The sequence below is a fragment of the Dasypus novemcinctus genome, chromosome 24 (assembly GCF_030445035.2).
Source record: "Dasypus novemcinctus isolate mDasNov1 chromosome 24, mDasNov1.1.hap2, whole genome shotgun sequence".
Lineage (NCBI taxonomy): Eukaryota > Metazoa > Chordata > Mammalia > Cingulata > Dasypodidae > Dasypus > Dasypus novemcinctus.
This window is the reverse complement of record NC_080696.1, coordinates 48,515,950-48,539,298: the sequence shown is the minus strand read 5'-3', so window position 1 is coordinate 48,539,298 and position 23,349 is coordinate 48,515,950. Positions and strand designations below refer to the sequence as shown.

Below are 23,349 nucleotides of genomic sequence, written 5' to 3'. Positions count from 1 at the left end.
ACCCAAAGTATAAAATAAATATCCATCAATAAATGATTGAATAAATTAATAACTGGGGGAGAAAAGATAAACCTCCCATGTAGAAGAATTCCAAATAATGTATATAGCTAGCATAACTCCCTTCTCCTTAAGCACACATTGTGACTTCCTTTTGAAGAGTACAGTATGGAAAAGGGGGAAACGTGGAGAAATCTGGCAAGCACTACCTCAGCCAGATGATCAGGGTTAACATCAACAGTGGTAAGTCATGTTGCTAGCTAGTCTACATCCTTGATATGATGTGATAAGAATGGCACTTTACCACTTGGTTTTACTCCCCAAAACCCATAGCCTCAGTCTAACCATGAAAAAACAATCAGACAAAAACCTCACCAATACTCAAAACTGTCAGTCATCGAAAACAAGGAAAGTCTGAGAAAGTGTCATGGCCAAAGGAACCTAAGGAGACATGACAACTAAATGTAGTGTGTGGTCCTAGATGGATTCCGGAACAGAAAAAGGATATTAGCTGAAAAAAACTAAGGAAATCTGAATAAACTATGGACTTTAATTAATAATAATGTGCCAATATGGACTCATTAATTGTAACAAATGTCGTATACTAATGTAATATGTTAATATAAGGAAAATAGTGCAGGGAATAGAACTCTGCACAATCTTTGCTATTTTCCTGCAAATCTAAAATTGCTCTAAAATGTAAAAATTAACATATCAAATGCAATGCATAATTGGACTGTAGATTAAAAAAAGAGACAATGAAGAAATCTAAATTTAAACTGTATATGACTTATTACTGAATTATTGTTAATTTTCTTAGATGGAATAATGGTTTTGTGATAACTGGTTCAGAAAAAAAAAGTATGTGTATATAAACACGCTAAGACAGAGGGAATAGGGAGAAAGAGAAAGCAAATGTGGCAAGATGTTCAAAATTTGACAAGATGGGTAATGCCATATAATGCCTATATTATACTATTCTTTCAACTATTTAGCAGGTTTAAAGATTTTCAAAATAAGTTGAAAGCAAAAACAGGCAAAACTAACCTGTGGTATTAGAAATCAGGATTGAAGTTATCTCTGGGAACAAAGGAGTTGGTAATGATTTGGAGAGTTTAGCGGGACTTCTTAAGTGCTAGTAAAGGTCCATTTCATTAAACTGCACACATGATTTGTGGACTTTTCAGTATATATGCTATGCTTCAATTTAAAAGATTATATAAAACAAACAAAATAATTAAAGGACACACATGTAAGAGGTAAAACTAATTTGAAAAAGCACAGGAATAAAAATCAAACAAAATCTGAGAGAGAAAAAATAGCGGATTAGGAGGCGCACACAAGACTCATCTGTATAAATTCTACTTCTTAAATTGGACTGCAAGTTCATAAGTATTCATTTTATTATTATGTGTGCCAAAACTTTTTCAAATGTTACATTTATGGACATATGTGTCAAATTTCAGAACAATTATTTTTTAAATTATGAATAGTCCAAAAAATGGGAAAAAGAAACTAGTACTGATTGAGAGCTAAGTATAAGGCAGCACTGTGCTAGGAGTTTCATGTCTATTACCACATTTAATCTTCACAGCAACAATCCTGCAAAGTAGATATTAATCCTATTTACAGCTAAGCTCAGTGAGGCTCAGTGGTCCAAAAACATCCAGCTCTAAAAAAATCCATTACCTTTCCCCTTCCCCAGGGGTTCTTAACCGTTTTTATCCCACGGACCCCTCTGCCATTCAGGTGAAAAACACAGGTCCCTTCCTAAGCCCACACTACACTGTTTATTATTTAATAAATATATCACACCTGCACCAACATGTCCCCACAAGAATAATGTTTTTTTGAATTTCAATTCAAGCTCATGGACCTCTTGTTAAAGAACCCCTGCCTCCTAAAAAAGTCTGCCAATACCGAGGTAACCGTGGTGCTCCTAATCATAAACCATAAACCGTTTGTTCAACAATTGTTTATTGGCTAGGCATTCAAGATACAAAGAAAAATGCAGAGCAGTCAGCATGCATTTGGGGCAAATCACTCTAAAAAGAGAAGGAAAGAGATCGCTGGTCTCTTGCTCTTCCTCCTCCGTGCCCCCCCCCCGCCCCCCAAAAAAACCTCATGGAAACATGGCTCTACAGAAAGGAATGAAGAATGCCAGAAATACAAGTATAAAAAATACCTTTAAAAGAAACTGATAGTTTAAAACAAAAACAATGTATTGTGGGGTTTATAACATGTGATAAAAGCAATATTTCTGACAATTACAGCACAAAGGAAAGGAAGAAATGAAAATAAACCAGTAGAGGGGTCAGAGATTATATGTGAAGTGGTGTCATTTATTTGTAGGTAAACTGTGATAAAATGATTTTTAAAAAGATATAGAATGATAAACCCAATTTAATGACAGAGCTTAACTCTGGGATTAAGGGAGAGGGAAGATAATCTGGATTGTTTGAAACTTTTATAATAAAAATGTATTTGAGTAATATGTGGGTAATTCTTTAAAAATTGAATTGGGGGAGCCAATGTGGTTCAGTGGTTGAGCACCCGCTTCCCACATATGAGGTCCTGGGTTCAATCCCCAGCCCTGGTACATAAAAAAAAAAAAAAAAAAAAAAAATTAGGCATTAGCAAAATGATCTCAAATTTTAAAAATAAAAAGATACATAACCATATAAAAAGTATAATCCTAATTTTGAAAAAGGAAAACTAAATGCACACACCCATACCTACATTATATACCCAAAAGTCTGGATAGAAATAATACCAAAATATTAACAATGGTTATCCATGAGTAGCATGCTCACAGATGATTTTAACTTTTTTTTCAAATGGATAATAACCAAATATTAGTTTTATAATTAAAAGGGGAAAAAGGTTACTCTTTAAAAATTAGAAGGAAAACCTACTAAACAGCTCCTTTCCCCAGGCTATTTTAGCTTTTCAACATTTCTGCAGCAAGATGACAAAATTTTAAACTATCAAGTGTGGGGAGCCGCCCAGAGCTACGTGCATTTGCAGTCTCCAGCAACATGGCGGTTTTCATAAGTACGCCTACTCCACCCCTGTGCTTCCGCCTTCTTCTTCCCCTTTCCCCAGTTTCCCGGGCAAAAAGTGTCGCGCCTGCGCAACAAGATGTTGAAGCCATGACCAGCATTGAAAACTCGCAACCTATAGCAAGTGGTGTAACAGCATTTTATTGCCTTATATGGAAGAGCCGCTTCATCAGCCTATCACCCCCTGCTAATACTCTCCCTTTAGTATATATTCTGATGCTCTACCCTCAATAAACGGAGACTTGAATCAAGTCCTAAGAATAATGCAGAAACCTTCTTAAATGGATATTCCCCATGATTCCTCAAACTGTTTACCATCTAAACTCTTGACATCATGTCTGGATGCCTGCCTGGCATAATTTTAAAACCTTTGGTTATTAGTAAGGGTAAAGTCTAATTTTTTTCACTGATAATGACCATCATAATAAACCCACATAGGTACACACATAATCTATTTCCGTACAAACACAATTGTAACCTTATAAAATCCAATGTGAAACTGAACATTTTTCAGTTTAAAATCTTCGTTGTATAGAACCAATAACCTGAGTTTTGTCTTTGTGCTCTACTAACTTTAATTTTAAAAAAGTGTTAAAAAGTAAAAAAAAAAAATTTAATTTACATTTTAAAATATTTTCCCCGTTTGAAACCTTCTTATGACTAAAGAGTAAACAATACTAAACCTACTATTGTTTTCCTTTTCTAACTTCAAGTTTTGGCAAAAGTACAATAACTGAACTAAATCTGAAACCTGGCTTTGGTTGTAATGAGATTCAACTTCAGAAATTTCAGGCTTTGATTACAACAATTAGGAATTCCAGGCTTCCAGGGACTCCTTTAGTTGCTAATAACAACCTGGCAACATTTTGATACCTGGAGCAGTTTAATAAACTGCTTGCCACAGGCCTGATTACTCATTCTCCTGTGACACAAGAGTGTTATGACTAAATTAAAGTCTAATTAGTTTATATAATTAAATGACTCTGACAGAGAGATTCCTCTGAATACTCCTTGCTTAAAAGAAAGAACAGCATTAACTACAAAAAACAAACAAACAAAAAAACAGCATTACCATACAAGCTAAAAATATGTCATTTGCTTCTTAACACTAAAAGGATAAAGCATCAACCTTAAAATACATAAGCAACATGACAGAAAGTTCCAATACCTATTTATGAATAGGTTAATGAAGGAATCAACTTTAAAACCACTGCAAACAACCTAAATGTCCACGAACTGGGGATTGGCTGGATACACTACAATATATCCTCACAATGGAATACTAACCAGCATCAGAAAGGAATGAGAGGGAAACAGACTTGGCTCAACTGATAGAATGTCTGCCTATCATATGGAGGGTCCAGGGTTCTATACCCAGGGCCTCCTGACCCATTTGGTGAGCGGGTCCATACGCAGTGCTGACGCACTCAAGGAGTGCTATGCCACGCAGGGGCGCCCCCGTGTAGGGGACCCCCACACGCAAGGAGTGCGCTCCTCAAGGAGAGCTGCCCCACGTGAAAAAAAGCGCAGCCCGCCCAGGAGTGGCACCGCACACACAGAGTTGACGCGGCAAGATGATGCAACAAAAAAGAGACACAGTTTCCCAGCGCTGCCTGATAATACAAGCGGATGCAGAAGAACACACAGCGAATGGACACAGAGAGCAGATAACAGAGGCGAATGAGGAGAGAAATAAATAAAATAAATCTTAAAAAAAAAAAGAGAAAGGAATGAGAACTACCTTTACATACTGCTACTGAGTGATTTCTAGGATATATAGTTAAGTGAAAACAGAAAGGTAGAGACAAGTGTGTTATAGTATACCTCAGCTTATGTAAGAATGAGGAGTACAAATATACATGTACTTGCATATACATAAGCAAAAACCTTAAAAAAGAGGGAGGAAACAGGGTAGAGGGGACAAGGATTGAAGCTAAATGTGAATAACTCTGCTTTGTAGATTTGTCTTTGAAATCATAAAATAGTTTATATAATTATAAAACAAAATAATAAAAAGAAATACCTAAAAGCAGAAGGCAAAATGAAAAAAAAAATCTCTCTGCATATTGAGTTTGCCACTTAACCAGATGGACAGAAATAATTCCAAGTGACCTTAACAAACAATAATTTTACTATACACCTCTAGCTGAATATGCCCTATGCATAAAGAGAACTGAGATACAATCTTAAATTGTTTTCAGGGATTATTGATGGTGGAACTGTTGGCATTGTTATCCTAAGGCTGACAAATTTATTGTGGGATATAAAGCAAATGAGTAATCATACTGGTATTGCTGGGAACTGAGATATTTGGCATGGGGAAAAGGAGCTACAGATATAGAATCTAAGTATCTAAGTAAAAACCCTTGAGGACTTGAATCTGTATGGACTTAGCATGTGAATTCATGAATTTAAAACAACAACAACAAAACACTTTGTTTTGTCCATTGAAAAGGCCTACAAAAAATAGGCCTAACTGCAATGAGTACTCCTTGTATCTAGAATGTGGTCTCTAAATACCATTTTCCACTAAAAAGAACAAGAGTTCCTTCAAAAAAAATGACTGTTTCCAGGGATAGAGCAGGGAAAGTACATGAGCCTGGAACATTTTGACATATTAGAAATCAAGGAAGGTATCAGAAACTTATGGAGAATATGGAAATCATACCTTAATAAAACAGATTAAAAAAACAAAACTACTGGGGTCATATCAAGATGGGACAATTTAAACATTAAAAAAAATAATTGTAAAGATTGAAACACATCAAATATTTTTAAATTCAAAAATTCATGATATCAAAAAAAACCCTCACAGGTTACTTTTGGAGGATGCTAGGGAGTCAATTCAATATTCTGAAAACTGGTAGAGGCAAAAACAACAAGTACAGGACCTCATACATAGGAAACAGACTTGGTTTTTTCATTTGTTTATTTGTTGGGGATCAAATCTGGGAAGCAGACACTCAACCACTTGAGCTACATCTGCTCCCCTCCCATAGGTTCTTAATTATAGGGTTCTTATATGTAATTCATTTCTAAATAAACTTATAATTTCTATTTTGCTTTTATCTTTAAAGCAAGATAAAATTTAGATGTATGCTTTTATATTTCCAAGGGGGTAAATGGGTAACACTGAAGGCCTGGAGCACTGTGTTAAGGATTCTGAAGCTGAATCGTGACTCTGTGGAAAAGATGAATGCCAGAGACATAGACGACAGGAATGGCAGCACATGTGCCCCATATTCGGCCTTCTTTTTATGGAAGATAAAAACACTTCACTCATGTTCAGAAAATCTACAGTCACAGTCTTCCTATAGTGTATTGTTAGCATAACAACTAGAATATTTTTAAAACATAAGAAGGACTAAGTCATCTCTCATCAATGATTTTCCATTTCACTCAGAGTAAAAGCTAAAGTCCTTATAAGTACACAAAAGATCCTACATTATCTGGTTTCTCTGATCTCATAACCTGCTACACTCCCCCTTAGACCATGCCATACATACTGTCTTCTTCACTGTTCCTCAAACAGACCAAGCAAGTTCCTGCCTCAGGACCTATGTATTTGTTGTTTTCTCTGCCTGATAAGCTCTTCCTCTGGATGTTCATATAGTTCACTCTTCATCTTCCTTGACTGCTCTATTTAAAATTGCTACACACACACTCCTAACCTCCCTTTTCTACTTGACATTTCCCAAGCATATATCACTATCTGACACAGTAAATATTTTCCTCCTTTATTTTTCTACTTGAAGAATGAAAGCTCCATGAGGACAGAAGTTCTGTCTGTTTTGTTTACTACTCCATCCTTAGAAAAATGTCAAGCACGTATTGGTGCTCAAAAGCACTGAATAAATAATAAATGAACAGACGACAAAACAAATAAACCTAGGTACTAGTATGGGTTCCATGACTAACCAGTTAACCTCAGGCAAGTTATTCTGAGCCTCAGATTTCCATCATACCTGTATTAACTATGACATCCCTGCTACCTAACAAAAGTAGAAGATGACTTATGGAAGTATGACGAATTTCCTCTAGGCCAGTCAGTAAGATAACAGAAAGCCAGGACTAGAAAGGCCTCCCAGAGTCCAAATCCAATGCTCAAACCAAGCTTTCCTATATAAACAACAACAGAATTATGGCAACTAAGTATCAAACTTCAGAGTTTAAAATGTAAAAGAAAAAGGTTCATAAAGAGATAATTCTTTCTAAAAGTATTCAGAAAAGGAATGCAGATTTCTTAGCTTACTATTTCTTGAATTTTTTATTGCCCTCTATTCATTAAATCCCTATGAACATTAATAAGCTTCTGTGGTTGAGGGAGAATGTTCCACAGCATAAAAAGGAAAAACACACCCAGTTTTTCATAAGAAATTGGAAAAATTTAATAGTCATTTTCTGACAATATGCAGAAAAATCCTCAGTGTCTAAAATTAGCAGAATGGTTAGCAAAACAACAAAGACACTGCAAAGCAGCATCAATTGCCCTCTAGTCTAATTCTTAAACATAAAAATCATAATCCCAAATACACTATTAAAGATATCTACAGCCTCCTTTGAAGGCTGAATACTTCATTTATCATTAATAATTTCTAACTTGACAAGAAGGAAAATGACAAATGCAATAAAGCATTTTTAATGTTAAAAAGACACTAACCAGGGACCCCAGAAATGTTCAAATCAACATGTCTCAAATTCCTGAGGACATGAGAAGTAAGGAGCTACTGCAGAGGCTGTTAGAGGGGACTCAAACTGCCCTGAGGAAATGCTCAGATGCTTTCTGTTATAGGGCTGAGTTGGGGAAACGGACTTGGCCCAGCAGTTAGGGCATCTCTGCTGTGCGTCAATTAAAAAATAAATAAATAAATAAAGGGCTGAGTTGGATGTGTTATTGTTCAAATAGAAGTCATAGCCATTTGACTTCCACCACTACTTACAAACTCATAGTCTCCATCCTGCGGGACTTTCCAATCTGAAGAATTTTTCAGTGGGCCAGATACACTCTTGCCAAAGCTGTTGACTGGATATTCCTTTTCTTTTTGTTCAAAGTATTCAAGGAAAGATGGTTTTGCAGGCTGCACGGTCTCATCTCTTCCTGAAAACCCAGAAAAATAAAAGGTGAAAAGGAGCGCTCATATTTTAGCTAAGTTTAATATACAGATCTCTCTCCATTTGGACAAAAGTAGAGCAGAGCCGTAGAGTTGTTCTTTTTGTTAAATAAGGACTCCTTCAAGAATTTAATGAAAACTACAGAAAAATACACAAGTGTTCACTCAAAACATTTCTGAGAGAATTTCAGAAAATTCAAGATCCCCCTAAAATACTTACAAAGATTTCCCAGGGTCCCTTTTTTCTAGATGGAAAGACATAGGTGATGCAAGCAACTCTGAGTAAACTGCATGTAATACTCTTTGGGTCTTTGGTAGCAAAGAGTTCCTTTAATATTCAGACTGAAAACAAAGAGCCAAAATGAAAAATATTTTTTTAACATGTACATGTACAATATTCTCTACAGGCACTGGAGCAGGGAAAGGGAAAGCTATTACAGTACATTGATTTTATTTGATAATTTCACCATCAAACTGGATTAAAGAGAAAAATATGCATGAAAAAGAAAATATAAGTAAATCACAATCCATCCTCTTCATAAAATATTACGTAACTTTAAAAATACTATTTACAAATGATTTACAATGAGGCTAAGGGAAAAAATAGGATGTAACATATATACAGAATGATCTCAACTCTGTACAAACATATAATAAGAGGAAAAAAATAAGACTGGAAGAAAATACAGCAAAATGTTAATTTTTATCTCTGGTAGTAGGATTATAGGTGAATTTACTTACTTCTTTATGAACATTTTTTAAAAAGAAGATAGTACAGGATAAGTATTAAATGAGTAGAAATGATAAGAGTTATATGTGCCAGAAGATGAGAGATCTTGCAAGCTGGGGTGGTCAGGGAAGACTGGTAGAGGGGAGCTTAGGATTCCTGCTAGAGGTATGAGCAGCTGTAATTAAAAACAATGCAAAAAAGAATAATTTTATCTGGGATGACTTAAAACTCTAGCTAGCTACAAGGATCTATTTCACATGCTAAGGCATCTTTGTGCCTGATATTAGTATTCTAACATTGGAGAAGTGCAGGAAGCTTTTTCCAGTGCTTCCCATGAACATGGGGGGTTATATTGTCCTTTTCCCTAGAAACCAGAAGAAAAGGCCAGAAGGTCCAGAGCCTTAAGAAACTGATGGGGAAGTATCTAGAAGATAAAGATCAGCAAAGTGTTTCTCTATGGACACTCCTGTTCCATGCAGTCTTAACTCTTCATACTTGGCTCATCCAGTTTCAAGCCAGCACCCTGTCTCTCAGATGTCTGTCATCTTCCTCACTGTCACCATTGCCAAGTTCAACAGCAGTCAATCCCAGATCTGTCCACTTCCAGATGCTGCCAAAACCTTAATTCACTGTTGCCTCCTCACTTATTAGTAATTAAACACAATATTTGGTAGGACCAGTGGGGAATGTGTGTTTTGTTAAGTTTGCTCTAGGTATGATGTTAACTGCTTTTCATGCTTATCTTGTTAAATTTTTAAATTAGATTTAAGACATTATTTCACAATATAGTTCTGCAGAATAAGAACAAAATAATACTTGTAAAAATGGGTGTTTGGGATTTGTGGAGAAGTCAAGAAGCTATGTCCTTTTGATCCCTTTGGTCCCTTTTCTAGGACCACCGGAGAAGAGGGCTAGCAGGCAGAACATTGCAGCAACCGCACACATAATCCTACACATAAAGTAAAGGAGTGCTGAGAGAGCCTTCTAGAGCCAAGCAACTGCCAACAGTCCACTGACTGCTGACATATAAGTATACTTTTATACAATATATCCTAACTAGATTATACCAACCAGTTGAACAGAATAGAAAGTCCAAAAAATAAAAGAGAAGGTCCAAATGACTACCTCAACAACTGGATGGACAATTGGAAAAAAGATTAAATTGGATCCACACCTCAGACCAGAAAAACTTCAAATGCATAGCAGATTTAATTGTAAAAATGGAAACCATAAATACTAGAAGAAAACTCGTGAATTTATTTAGAACCTGGATGTGGGAAAAGGCTTTCTAAACAAGACAAAATCCAGAAGCAATAAAAAATATATGAAAACCTTTTGTGTGATGGAAACATCATAAATTTAAAAATTAGTAAGCACACACACACTATAAGCCAAGAAAAGTGATGAACCAAAAGAAAATATTTACAAAAATATCACAAGATTATTAATGCTTTTTAAAGAAAATTTAAAGAATTCTATTTTTATTAGGGAGATGAGCTTTAAGCATAAAAAGAATTATTCAAGTCAATAAAAAAAGACGAAACAGTCAAAAATGGGATAAAGACGAAAGATAGTACACACACAAAGATATCCTTAAATATATGGAGAAAAAAGCTTGGGTTTATTCCTAACAAAATAAAGTCAAATTGAAACCACTTAGAGATACCATTTTTCATATTTAGATTGGCAAAAATTCAAAAGCTTGACAATACACAATCTGTTCATAAGTTGTAGAGATGCAGGTACTCTCACACACTGTTGAACTGGAATCCAAAATGGTACAATACCTATGGGGGCATCTGTCAATATCTAAATATCAAAATATGAAATGGGGGAAAGCATGGAGAACCCTATGGTAGTATATTTGAAATGGAGGTATTAATACGAACTCATGGTTTTTAAAAATGTTTTTTCATTTAAAGGCCTTGAAGCAATAATGTCCCCCAGTTCTTGGTTTCCAAATACCACTCCCCACTAAAAGGAACTAGAAATGACTGATTCAAGATCTGAAGCAGAAAAACTACAAAGCGAACCTAGAACATCTTTTTGTCCACCCCCCCCAAAAAAGGCAAGTGTTCAAAAACTGATGGAGATATATCAAAGGACACAGAAGCCACCTTGAAGGAGCTCCCAATAGAGAATTTTGGGACACTGAGCATCAAAAAGAATACAATGAATAAAAAAGAAAACATGAGCTCAGAGTGATACTTTAAAAATAAGGGGGGTTGGGAGAGAAAGGAAAGTTCTTTAGAAGAATCACCATTTGACAATGAACTGTAAGTTAAAAAAAAAGATTATCTTCTTTCTTGGAAATACACACAAAAAAGAATGTCTTCTCTCTTAGGAAACACATTTAATGTATGAGAATAAATTGCATATACAAGTACCAACTTCTCGTTATTCCTATCATTTCATGTCTGTTTATCCATCTATCCAACCATCTTTATGTGTGCACGGAGAAATGTCTGAAATGAGTTTGTCAATTAAAAATGGTGGGGAGCAGATGTACCTTAAGTGGTTGAGCACCTGCTTCCCATGTATGAGGTCCCAGGTTCGATACCCAGTACCTCCTAAAAACAAAAACAAACAAATGAAACTCTCATTGGGGACAGATGCAGTGGTTGAGCGCCTGCTTCCCACGTATGAGGGTCCAAGGTTCAATCTCCAGAACCTCCTAAAAAAAAAAAGGCAACTTCTGGATAGACATATAAGGTAATTAAATTTTTTTTTATCCTGTGGAATTGTTAAGTAACAACAACAATAAGGACATTACTCTTCTTTTAAAAAAACATATCCAACAATAAAACTGTGTAATCACTACAGTAGACTTCTCTGGGACTTCATTAATTCCTTTCTGTTGCACTACAGGTAGACTTTAGAAATGCAAGTCTTTAAATGAGGGATGAAATACTAAAGATAACATTTCTGTGGTCTAATTCTAAACCATGTCACAAAAATCAAAGAAATATCTGTTAAACTAAAGTATAATCATTTTAATTCTATCACTACTAAGATGAGAAAGTGAGAACATTTGCTTTCTTCATATTAGTTTTTCTCTTGTTTGCTGACAATATAGCTCTTCCCCACCCACTTAAAGATTACTAATATTTTTGGAGTCGAAGGACCAACTGTTCTTTGTCTCTTTCAACAACTAAGTGTTGAAATTCTATCTAAAACTTCTTTGCTTTCATCTTTTGACATCAATACCAGTGGCCTGATTATATCTGACATTTGTTAGAAATCAAAGTTCTAAAAACTACACTGAACTATATAATAAGAGAATTTTTACACCTAATCACACAATTAGACAAGCTGGAAGTAAAATTCACACAGGTATTAGAAATTTAATTAAATGATTAGTTAAACAGTTACATGTAACAGATACAAAAAGCTAAAGTTGATTTTTGGAGACAGTATGATACACTAGAAAAATCCAGTTCAAAGATCTAGATTCTGGGCATGACTATGTGACCTTGGAAAAAACCACAGGTTCAGCAGTGACCAGATTAGATGATTTTTAATATCATTCAAATCTTTACAAATTCTATGATTCTATTACTTGGTAGTAGCTTCTGAAATCATATGTATGTCCCAGTTAAGGTGTATAATTCAGTGGCTTTTGGTAGAACTACCTTTCAAAAGTTCTTCTCCCCTGAAAGATTATTGACTCAACATTCAAATACATTAGGTGATCCCTGTTTCTAGTATTCCAAAAATCTACCTATACCATAATGGTTATTTCTTTATGTATTAGAGCGCTTCACTATACGGAGGAGATAGCATTCCTAGTATGACCAACATTGCCCTTTAACACTGTGATTAAACTGTAGCAACTATTTCAGACTGATGATAATCTCAAGAATTAGTATCTCTCACAATTAGTATCTAATGTAGTTTGGTTGCAAAAATGGCCACAATAATTTCCTCCCTGTATCCATGCCCTTGAGTAGTCCATTCCCACAATGACTCTGGGCTAGGCCATTTAACCTGCTTTGGCCACTGAGACAATAACAAATACACTGCAAGCAGAGACTTGAAAAGTGCTCATTTATTCTACAACCACGTAAATAAAGCTGCGTGAGCCTGCTAGATGGTGAGAGACCGTGGGGAGAGAGAGGCCCAAATCAACAGCAGTCTCAGCTGAGGCCTTCAGAAACCAGCCAGCACCAGCTGCTATCCCACCAGCTGGCCAGGGACAGGAGCCAGCCGATCCAGACCAGGAAGACTGCCTACCAAAGTCCAACCTAATGCCAACCTACAATCATGAATTAAATAAAATGGTGGCGTTAAGCCACTGAGTTTGGGGTGGTGTGATATATAACAAAAGCTGATACTGTCAAATTGTCTGCCTGTCTGTCTCTTTTTCTCTTCCCCTCTCTCTCACACACACTCTTTCCTCCTATTTATCATTCTTTGGAAACTCAGGTTCAAATTCAACCAACGTTTACTGAATACCTTCTAAAGTTTAGGCTTGCTACTGAACGGTTTCACTTGATGCTCTCATCGAAGCCTCACGACCAGCATGTAAGTATGGGGAAGTGGACTTACACTCATTAGGCATCTACTGGGTGCCAGACACTGTATGATTTCACTTAATCCTTAAAGAATCTGTTGAGATATGCATTATTATTCCTATTTTACAACTGAGAAGTTTGCCTAAGATTTCACATCTAGTAACTGGTAAGGACAGGATTTGAAGCCAACCACAAGATGTTAAGTCTGATGAAATGTGTCTCATATTGCAAATTCTCTAAAATCAAAATGAAAACTCTTGACCATCAGAACTACCATTGAGTGCAGAAAGAATGGGGGAAAGGAATTTTCCCAGTAACATTATCTTTGAACTTTTCTTTCAGCATCCTTGAGCTAGATGATCAAGTGTGCCTGTCAGTACTGAATAGTATAAGAGAATCACTCCAAGCTAATTAAAGGCAATGCTGTTCCCAGGCCTTAGGCTGGCTGGTGGGCTTTTGTTTCAACCTGAGTTAGGTTATGTCTTCAGATGAATCCCAGGAAATGAAGACATTCAGTTGAATGACAATAAAGAAACCTAAAACCATGGGGAGAATGAACTGAACAGAGAGAAGTAAAGCTTTGAAAATCGATACATCTTGTCCTGATTTTTAAACCTGATGCAGATAATGCATGAACTCCTATGCAGGCCCATTTTTCTTTGTAAGCAGCATCTGGCAAGCTAAACTAAGCCCATAGACAAAGGGGTGAATTCATAAGCAACTGTACCCTCTATTTACCTTTCTTTGAAAACTGCCAAATAAAAGGTGAAGGACCTAACAACTCAAATGTCCATCAACTGATGAATGGATAAAAAAAATGAGGTATATCCATACAGTGGAATATTATTCAGTAATAAAGAGGAACAAAATACTGATACATGCTACAAATATGGCTGTACCTTGAAAACATGTTAGTGAAAGAACCAGGTGCAAAAACCACAGATTATATAACTCCATTTATATAAAATGTCCAGAACAGACAAATCCATACAGACAGAAAGTAGATTAGTGGTTGCCAGGGGACAGGGGAAGAGAAGGGTAGGGAGTGACTGCTAACAGGTTGGGGGTTTCTTTTTGGGGTGATAAACACGTCTGGAATTTGATAGCAATGACGGTTGTGGATGTATTAAAAGCCGCTGAATGTACACCTTAAAATGGTGAACTTTATATTTGAATATATCTCAATTTTAAAAGAATATGTTTTAAAAATTTGATTGTGGTGATAGTTATGCAATTCTGTGAATATACTAAAAACCACTGAATTGTTCACCTTAAATTAGTGAATTGAATGGTATCTGAATTAAATATCAGTAACTCAGTTTTGTTTTGTTTTTTTTTTTAAGCAGAAAGATCCCTTCATTATTTACTTTTATTTCTGGATTCATATGAGCTATAACACAATGCCCGGGCGGTCATAAATGGTAAGAAACTCAACCAAAGACTGATGTTCATCTTTTACTTTGGAATGACCATCTACTAGACCTTAAACTTACATCTTTCCATTTCAAACCTTCATTTTTCATACTGTCACTAAGTAAACCACAATGGTCAACTTACTCTTTCCTTCTTCCTTACAACAGCAACTCTTCTATCTTAACAGTATCCCATTCTGTTTGAATTAGAGAACTAAGCAAAGCCTGCATTTTCTTCTGTCATATTTGTATTCATATTCACGCAAATATTTGCAAGAAAAAAAATTGCAAGGAAGCCTGCAAATGTTTTCTTCTGGTTTGGAATAATATGCCTAAATGTGTACTTCTTAACACAGATTTCTTTTGTTTTTTCCTTAATCTAACCTTTATGATATGTGTGTGTGTATGTGTTTGGTTTTGATTTTGTTACCACACACCTAAGGGCTTTACATGTATTAACTATTTAATCACACAACTTATTATCCAAGTTGCTGTCATGGCTATAAATATTCCTCTGAATGTTCTTTGAAGCCACTAAGAAGTGCTGGAATCACAAATTATTAGTCCCTGGAACCAACATAGGAATAACTTTCCCAGTAAACCAGTTTCAATCATTCCCTCTGTAAGAACTGACTTGACTTCTGAGCAATGGTGCTCTAGTTTTCCTCAATACCGACTGAAAGATCTAAATTCAAACTTCAAATGGTTACTAACTAGAGCAATATGGGAAGCATATATAAAAATATATAAAAGGTTCACAGGTAAGAATGATCCACACCTTGATTATTATAAGAATTCCCCAATTGATCTCACCTTTTCAGTCTTTTCAAACTCTTTATCATCCAACAGATTCTCCTTAAAAAAAGTGCTCTGTTCTATCACTTTGCTGGTCAAAATGTCTTTACCAATAGAACCAAGTTCAAACTCCTTACTTTGACATTCACGGTTCTCCAATACTGGCCAACACTCACATCTTTCCATCATTCTCCCACACGAACTCTGCTTCAACCAACCTCAATATCCATACGCATTTCTACCTTTCTGACTTTGCACCGACCTGAAACATCCTCCCCCAGCCTTTATGCATATCTAAGTCTTCACCTTCCTTTTCACAAAACTTTTAACACCTGTCTGTACCCACTTAACCAGAACAAGCAGAGATCCTATCTTATCAACTAAGTTATGTCATTATCAAATAACACTATCTAAAACACCCAGGGTAATGTCCCATACATAGGAATTAGAGTAAAGTAGAGTAGGCACTCCACATAAATATTAGATGACGATGATGATAATGATGAATGTCATCATTCCCTTTTAATCTAACAGTTCCTGGTCAATTGTAAAATTCTCACTTGGTTTTGTACATTGCACAGTAATGACATTTAGTGACTAACTAATAAACACTGCCTGATTTTTAAACAATACTGATCCTGAGCTGATATTTTTAAGGGAATTCTACTTTTTCTTTATAAATCCATTTATATTCATATATCAAAATGCTCTTCATTTTCTTGCTAAGAAGAATGAGGTCAGAACCAGCTTAGAGCACCAGAGAAATATATTCTACTAACTGATCAAGACTGATTTATCTGGCTTTTAAAAGGCATAAGAGCTCAGGTATATCTTTTGAGATTCACTTTCCTTTGCTCATCATTATTATTAAGCTATTGTCCTCCCTTAGAAAAGTCATTTCCCCCATGGCAATTCTTGGGTCTCCTTTTACCAATATAGCTACACTGGATCATCTTATCTTTCCCAAAACATGGGACATCAGCCCTTCACCCAAGTCACACTGAGATCTGGTACTTTCAGATCCTAATATGTGGTCTGGCAGGGTGTTTGGAATGAATTTTAAGGCACCAAGAGTCTGTGCTTTTTGGCTCATTCCAAAAGAATCAAGAATGGTAAAGGTTTCCAAAGATAAAAGTGAGCCCAACATGTGGACACAATTAGAAAAACTGCACAAACAATTAGAATTTGGTCTCCATGCTGGCAGGATGACCTTGAATTATTTGTGCAACTGTGAGAAAAGTTTAAGTGCCAAGATGTCTGCTCTTCTATTGTAAATCTCACCCAGGAGGGAGCTTCTTATAAAATGCACAGTGAACCACAGTGATTATCTTTCAGGAGATGGAAAAAAAACCCAGCAAGTAAATTCCACAGTAAAGATAAGAGTTTGAAACTTTACAAAGGAAGGCTCATGAGGATCCAAAGTCTGGCATTCTTTAAAATCTACCATCTTGTATTTGAATTATTTAACAGAGTCTCAAAACATCTATCATCTTATTGCCAAGGAATTTAAAACACACATACACTCACTCTCTCTCTCCTTAGCACATTTGTAAAACGTTACTGAAACTGACAAGTACTTGTCTTTTAGAAAAGCCATTTTCATTCCAGTGATCAGATATAGAAGTGGCAATTATGAAACACCATAAATACCAAAAGTAAATACTAAAAACATAAATAGCAAGAGAAATGGAATTAATGGAATAAATAGCAGAAAAGGAGCATTGATTGAGGAGTTTTTAGGTCCAGTTTAAAAAATCATTCTCATACATAAAAAGGCCCATTAATATAAATAATGTTAAAACCTTGTATTTCCCAGAGAAAAAGAAATACTGTCTGACTTTCCAGTTTCCATTTTTGAGCAACTATATGCTACTAAGTATTTTACATTTACTCTCATGTCATCTTAACAACCCTATAAACTCAGAACTTTTATGCCTCATTTTTGCAGACTACGAAACTGAGGCTAAAAAACTTGTCCAAGGTGACTTTGTCTATAAAACCCTGAGGCAAGTTTCAGACTAAAGACTCTCACTCTGAAACCCATGCTCTTTCCATTACTCCTTTTTCCATCTCTTGCCCTTACTCAGAGATGTGATCCAAAACTAAATATTTTAAATTTTTAGCTTTGGTATGTATAATTACACTACTGCTATCTGAAACTCTCATATGACGTTGATTTTAAGTGGCAAGCACACACAGACACTTAATACTTTCTCATGATAGCATAAAAATCCTTAAGGGATCAGATATTGAACAGTAAGCCTACTGTAGTAAAAGAAGTGTTAAAATACCTGTAGTACTTTATGTCCTAATTAACTGTACTCTTGCAAATGCTAGACCTGAGTCAGAAAGAACGAGATAGATAACAAACAAGGAGACAATGTTCTAACAACTCCCTTCAAACAACTGCAGGTATTAAAAAATAGGCTGTGAGTCAAGAATGTCTATCTTATGCAGCTTCAAAATTAGGATCTGATGGACAGCGTTAAAATAAAATTATTTCAACAAGAACCTGACCTTTGCTTTCAATAATACATGCCTTCGTGAGACTCAAGACTTTTTGGGGAAACATAAATACATAATGAATTTACCACATAATTCTATCACAGTAATTTACCTAAAACATGCTTCTGAGTTGCATTAATTTAAATATGCCAGTATACTTTAAAATTCTATTTCAAAGAGATTAACGTGGCTATTGCTCAACAGGAAGAAATTAGAATTTTATTAACTAAGTGTCGATTTTTAAAAAGAAACCATCTACATGCAACAACATAGATGAAGACATCATGTTGAGTGAAATAAACCAGACATAAAAGAAAAATATTGCACGAGCTCACTGATATGAAATAGCAAGAATAAGCATTCATAGCATCTGAAACTTGAATATAGGTTTACTAGGGGCCAGGGTAGAGGTAGGGAAGGGGGAGTGGTTGGTACAGAGTTTCTGTCTGGGATGATGGAAAAGTTTTGGTAATGGATGGTGGTGAATGCAATTAATAATGCGATTATATATTTCAGTGTGTTAAAAGGGGAAATTTTAGATTGTATATTATGTTACCAGAAGAAAAATATAAAAACAAAAACAAAAACATAGGACTGTACAACACAGTGAGCCCTAATGTAAACTATGGACTATAGTTAATAGTAAAATTACAGTAACATTGTTTCCTCAATTGTAACAAAGGTACCACATCAATGCAAGGTGTTAATAATAGGGAAAACTGTGTATGTGAAGGGGATATATGGGAACTCTCTATTTTCTACATGATTTTTCTATAAACCTACAACTTCTCTAATAAAAAAATTTTTTTAAAGGAAGAAAGAAATCATTTGCTTGCACCCTTTAGATCACTGAGTCTAATCTGAAAGGCCTGAGTCAGGGAAAACAATCTTTTAGTTCAGTAGCCCAAGTTCTACCTCCCACTGGACTAATAAACTTGGAGATGAAAAAGGGGGAGTAGCAGCTATGCATCTCTTGGGAAGAGAGGAAGATCCTGACATTGTAGCCAATAAATCTTGGGAGGAAGAACTGTTACATGCCTAAATCTTTAGTAGAAAGGTACATATTATCACAAGTGGCCATCTTTTGGCCTATCATTTCTTCATATAGCGCAAAAGCACTTAACTGTTGTGGGTGTGGCTCATATAAGCAGTTGAAGCCTTAGAAACAAAAACTTACATTTCCCAGAGAAAAAGAAATACTGCCTGAGTTTCCAGTCTATTGGTCTGTCTACAATTTTCAAACTTTCTAGCCATCACACTCATATGAGCCAATTCTTTAAAATAAATCCTATGTTTATATACCCTTTAAAAAAAGGCATTTAACTGTTAAACTACAAAATGTACAAATCAAGCTATCGCAGTTGCACCAAGAATTTTTTGTTGATTACCTTTCTTCTGGAAAAAACCTGTCTTTTTTTTTTGCTTTAAAATCTATATTTACCAAAATATTTTTAATATAATGTTTTTTTAAAGCTTAGATCCTTTCTATACATAACTTCTAATTCTCATTTTAGGTTCTAAATATTGACAACTTGTTTGTCAATAATTAGATAAAACACAAGAAAATTTTCTTCCCTAATGAAAGATATTTGTCAAGAATGGATACTACTGAAACTATTTTACTGCATATTAAGACACAAAAAGCAGGCAGCAGATGTGGCTCAATGGATAGGCGTCCACCTACCATATGGAGGGTCCAGGGTTCTATACCCAGGGCCTCCTGACCCGTGTAGTGAGCTGGCCCACACGCAGTGCTGCCGCGTGCAAGGAGTGCCATGCCACGCAGGGGTGTCCCCTGCGTAAAGGAGCACCATGAGCAACTAGTACACCCCACAAGGAGAGCCAGCTAGCGTGGAAAAAAAAAAAAAAAAAAGACACAAAGAGAAGAACCACATATAATTTAAAATAAATACAGAGATGACAATATGTATAAAAGTTTCATTATTATTGGGGTGGCAGACTTGGCCCAGTGGTTAGGGCGTCCGTCTACCACATAGGAGGTCCACGGTTCAAACCCCGGGCCTCCTTGACCCGTGTGGAGCTGGCCCATGCTCAGTGTTGATGTGCGCAAGGAATGCCCTGCCACGCAGGGGTGTCCCCGCGTAGGGTAGCCCCACGCGCAAGGAGTGCGCCCCGTAAGGAGAGCTGCCCAGTGCAAAAGAAAGTGCAGCCTGCCCAGGAATGGTGCTGCACACACGGAGAGCTGACACAACAAGATTGACGCAATAAAAAGAAACACAGATTCCTGTGCCGCTGACAACAGAAGCAGACAAAGAAGATGCAGCAAATAGACACAGAGAACAGACAACTGGGGTGGGGGGATGGAGAAATAAATAAATAAATAAATAAATCTTTAAAAAAAAAGTTTCATTATTTTCATAGCACTACTAATGGTCTTCAGTGCCAATATATTACTTTGGATGACATATATTAATAACAATAATTAACTTTTTCTGAAACCTCTATAATGCACTTGATTTTCTGAAGCACATATTTCTATTAATATTAATGGCAGAAATAATGATTGAAACAGATAATAAAAAGCCAAGAGCCTCAAGATGTCATTTTATTAGGAAAACTCTTAAATGAACTTCTTTCAGTTTATGAACTATTCCAAATTAGCCTCTTGAGGCTTATTTCTAAAAACTGAAAATCATGAATTAAAAATGCTTTAATGGGAAGCAGATTTGGCCCAATGGATAGGGCATCCACCTACCACATGGAAAGTCCAAGGTTCAAACCCAGGGCCTCCTGACCCGTGTGATGAGCTGGCCCATGTGCAGTGCTGATGCGCGCAAGGAGTGCCATGCCACGCAGGGGTGTCCCCCACGTAGGGAAGCCCCACGCGCAAGGAGTATGCTCCGTAATGAGAGCGCCGAGTGCAAAAAAAGTGCAGCCTGACCAGGAATGGTGCCCCACACACGGAGAGCTGATGCAGCAAGATGACGCAACAAAATGAGACACAGATTCTGGGTGCCGCTGACAAGAATACAAGCGGACACAAGAAGAACACACAGCCAATGGGCACAGAGAGCAGACAACTGGGGGTGGGACGGGGAAGGGAAGAGAAATAAATAAAACATAAATCTTAAAAAAAAAATGCTTTAACATTGTATGTTCATGTTAGTTCAGACTTACAAGAAAGTTTTAAGACTACCAGATACCCTGCACCTAGCTTCTCCAAATGTTAACATTTTGCTACATTTGCTTTATCCTTTGATGGATCTAGCTAGCCAGCTAGCTATAAAACTTTATTTATTATCATATTGGTAAGTCTTGATAAAACAAAATACAAACATCACAATAGCCTTAGGTATCACCAGAAGGGTACTTGAAGATCCTAGAAATAGGTGTCAAAAGTCAAGAAATGCAGGGTTGTTTTAAACAATACTGAACAGGGAGCCCTATATCACACTGGCAATGAGGACCAGACGACAAAAGCCTTAAGATCTAGTGTGACCTTAGACAAGATGCTTAAACATCCCTCTAAGCTTCAAATTCCTCATCCGGTATGGTAGGAATTTGCCACCTAAAGTATTAATATCTCAGGGATGCTGTGAAGGTCAAATAATACAAAAGAAACAATTCATCAAGAGTTAACAATTCTGGGCCTTCAAGCAACAGTGACGCAAGATGGCAGCCACCATGGGTTCGGACAATTTATGAAAACCGAATATACAGCCTTAAAATAGAATGTGGACCTAAATACCCAGAAGCACCCCCCTTTGTAAGATTTGTAACAAAAATTAACGTGAATGGAGTTAATAGTTCTAATGGAGTGGTGGACCCAAGAGCCATATCAGTGCTAGCAAAATGGCAGAATTCATATAGCATCAAAGTTGTCCTGCAAGAGCTTCGGTGCCTAGTGATGTCTAAAGAAAATAGGAAACTCCCTCAGCCACCTGAAGGACAGTGTTACAGCAATTAATAAAAAAGAAAAACCACAGCCCAGAGAAACCCAGGAAACCTAAACCCTCACAGCCATCAACAGCCATCTTGCTCCATCATGTGAAAATAGACTTTGGTGAGGGAAGTAACTTATGCTTTATGGTCTGGTATCTGTAAGCTCCTAACCCAAATAAATACCCTTTATAAAAACCAACCAGGGAAGCAGATTTGGCTCTATGGATAGAGCATCCGCCTAGCACCTGGGAGGTCCAGGGTTCAAACCCAGGGCCTCCTGACCCTTGTGATGAGCTGACCCATGCACAGTGCTGATGCGCACAAGGAGTGCCATGCCATGCAGGGGTGTCCCCCATGTAGAGGAGCCCCATGTGCAAGAAGAGTGCCCTGTAAGGATAGCTGCCCAGTGCAAAAAAAAGTGCAGCGTGCCCAGGAGTGACGCCGCACACAGAGCTGATGCAGCAAGATGATGCAACAAAAAGAGACAGATTCCCGGTGCCGCTGACAAGAATATAAGCGGACACAGAAGAACACACAGCAAATGGACAGAGAGAGCAGACAACTGGGGGGTGGGGGGAGGGCAGGGAAGGGAAGAGAAATAAAAAATAAATCTTAAAAAAAAAACCACAACCAACCAATTTCTGGTATTTTGCATCAGCACCCCTTTGGCTGACTAATACAAATGGATAAACAAATTGTGGTGTATACACACAGTGGAATATTATGCAGCTGTAAGAAGAAATGAAGCCGCAAAGCATACAACAACATGCATGAACCTGGAGGACATTATACTGAGTGAAGCAAATGGACACAAATGGACAAATACTGTATGACTGTGCTATTATGAATTAAACATACTGTGTAAACCCCTGGAGTTAATCATTAGAACATAGGTCACCAGAAAATAGAAGAAGGATAGAGAATGAAGCTAAGGGTTAATCTGTACAGAATTGGTAAAAATGTTGTTTTGTAAATCTTTGGAAATGAACAGTAATCATTTTATGGTGTTTGTAACTAGCAGTACTATTGTATGGGTTTGACAGTGGTTGAAAGGGAGAGTCTAAGGTCATGTATATTACTAAAAGCAAAGCTAAAAACTGTAACATGGGACTGTACAAGATAGGAAAACCTCATGTAAAACACAAATATGGGTGATATTGCATATATAACACTGTTTTTACAAATATCAATACAAATATACTAGAGAGAAGGAAACAGAATAGCAACTCTGTACTCCAGGCAAGACACAGAGAGACTGAGAGGTAATGAATTTTGTTTGTTTTTTTGTTGGTTTGTTTATTATTATTATTGGAATAATGA

The 23,349-nt window shown here is 36.5% G+C and overlaps 1 protein-coding gene across 1 annotated transcript in view; it reads right to left on the bottom strand.

Moving 5' to 3' along the window:
* The window catches only part of STK4 (serine/threonine kinase 4), a 109,233-nt gene that overhangs the window by 31,185 nt on the left and 54,699 nt on the right, over positions 1-23,349 (bottom strand). The window contains exon 10 of the mRNA XM_004469831.3: positions 8,000-8,157. Coding sequence (XP_004469888.1) covers positions 8,000-8,157 — 158 coding nt within the window. The remainder of the gene's footprint in view (positions 1-7,999; positions 8,158-23,349) is intronic.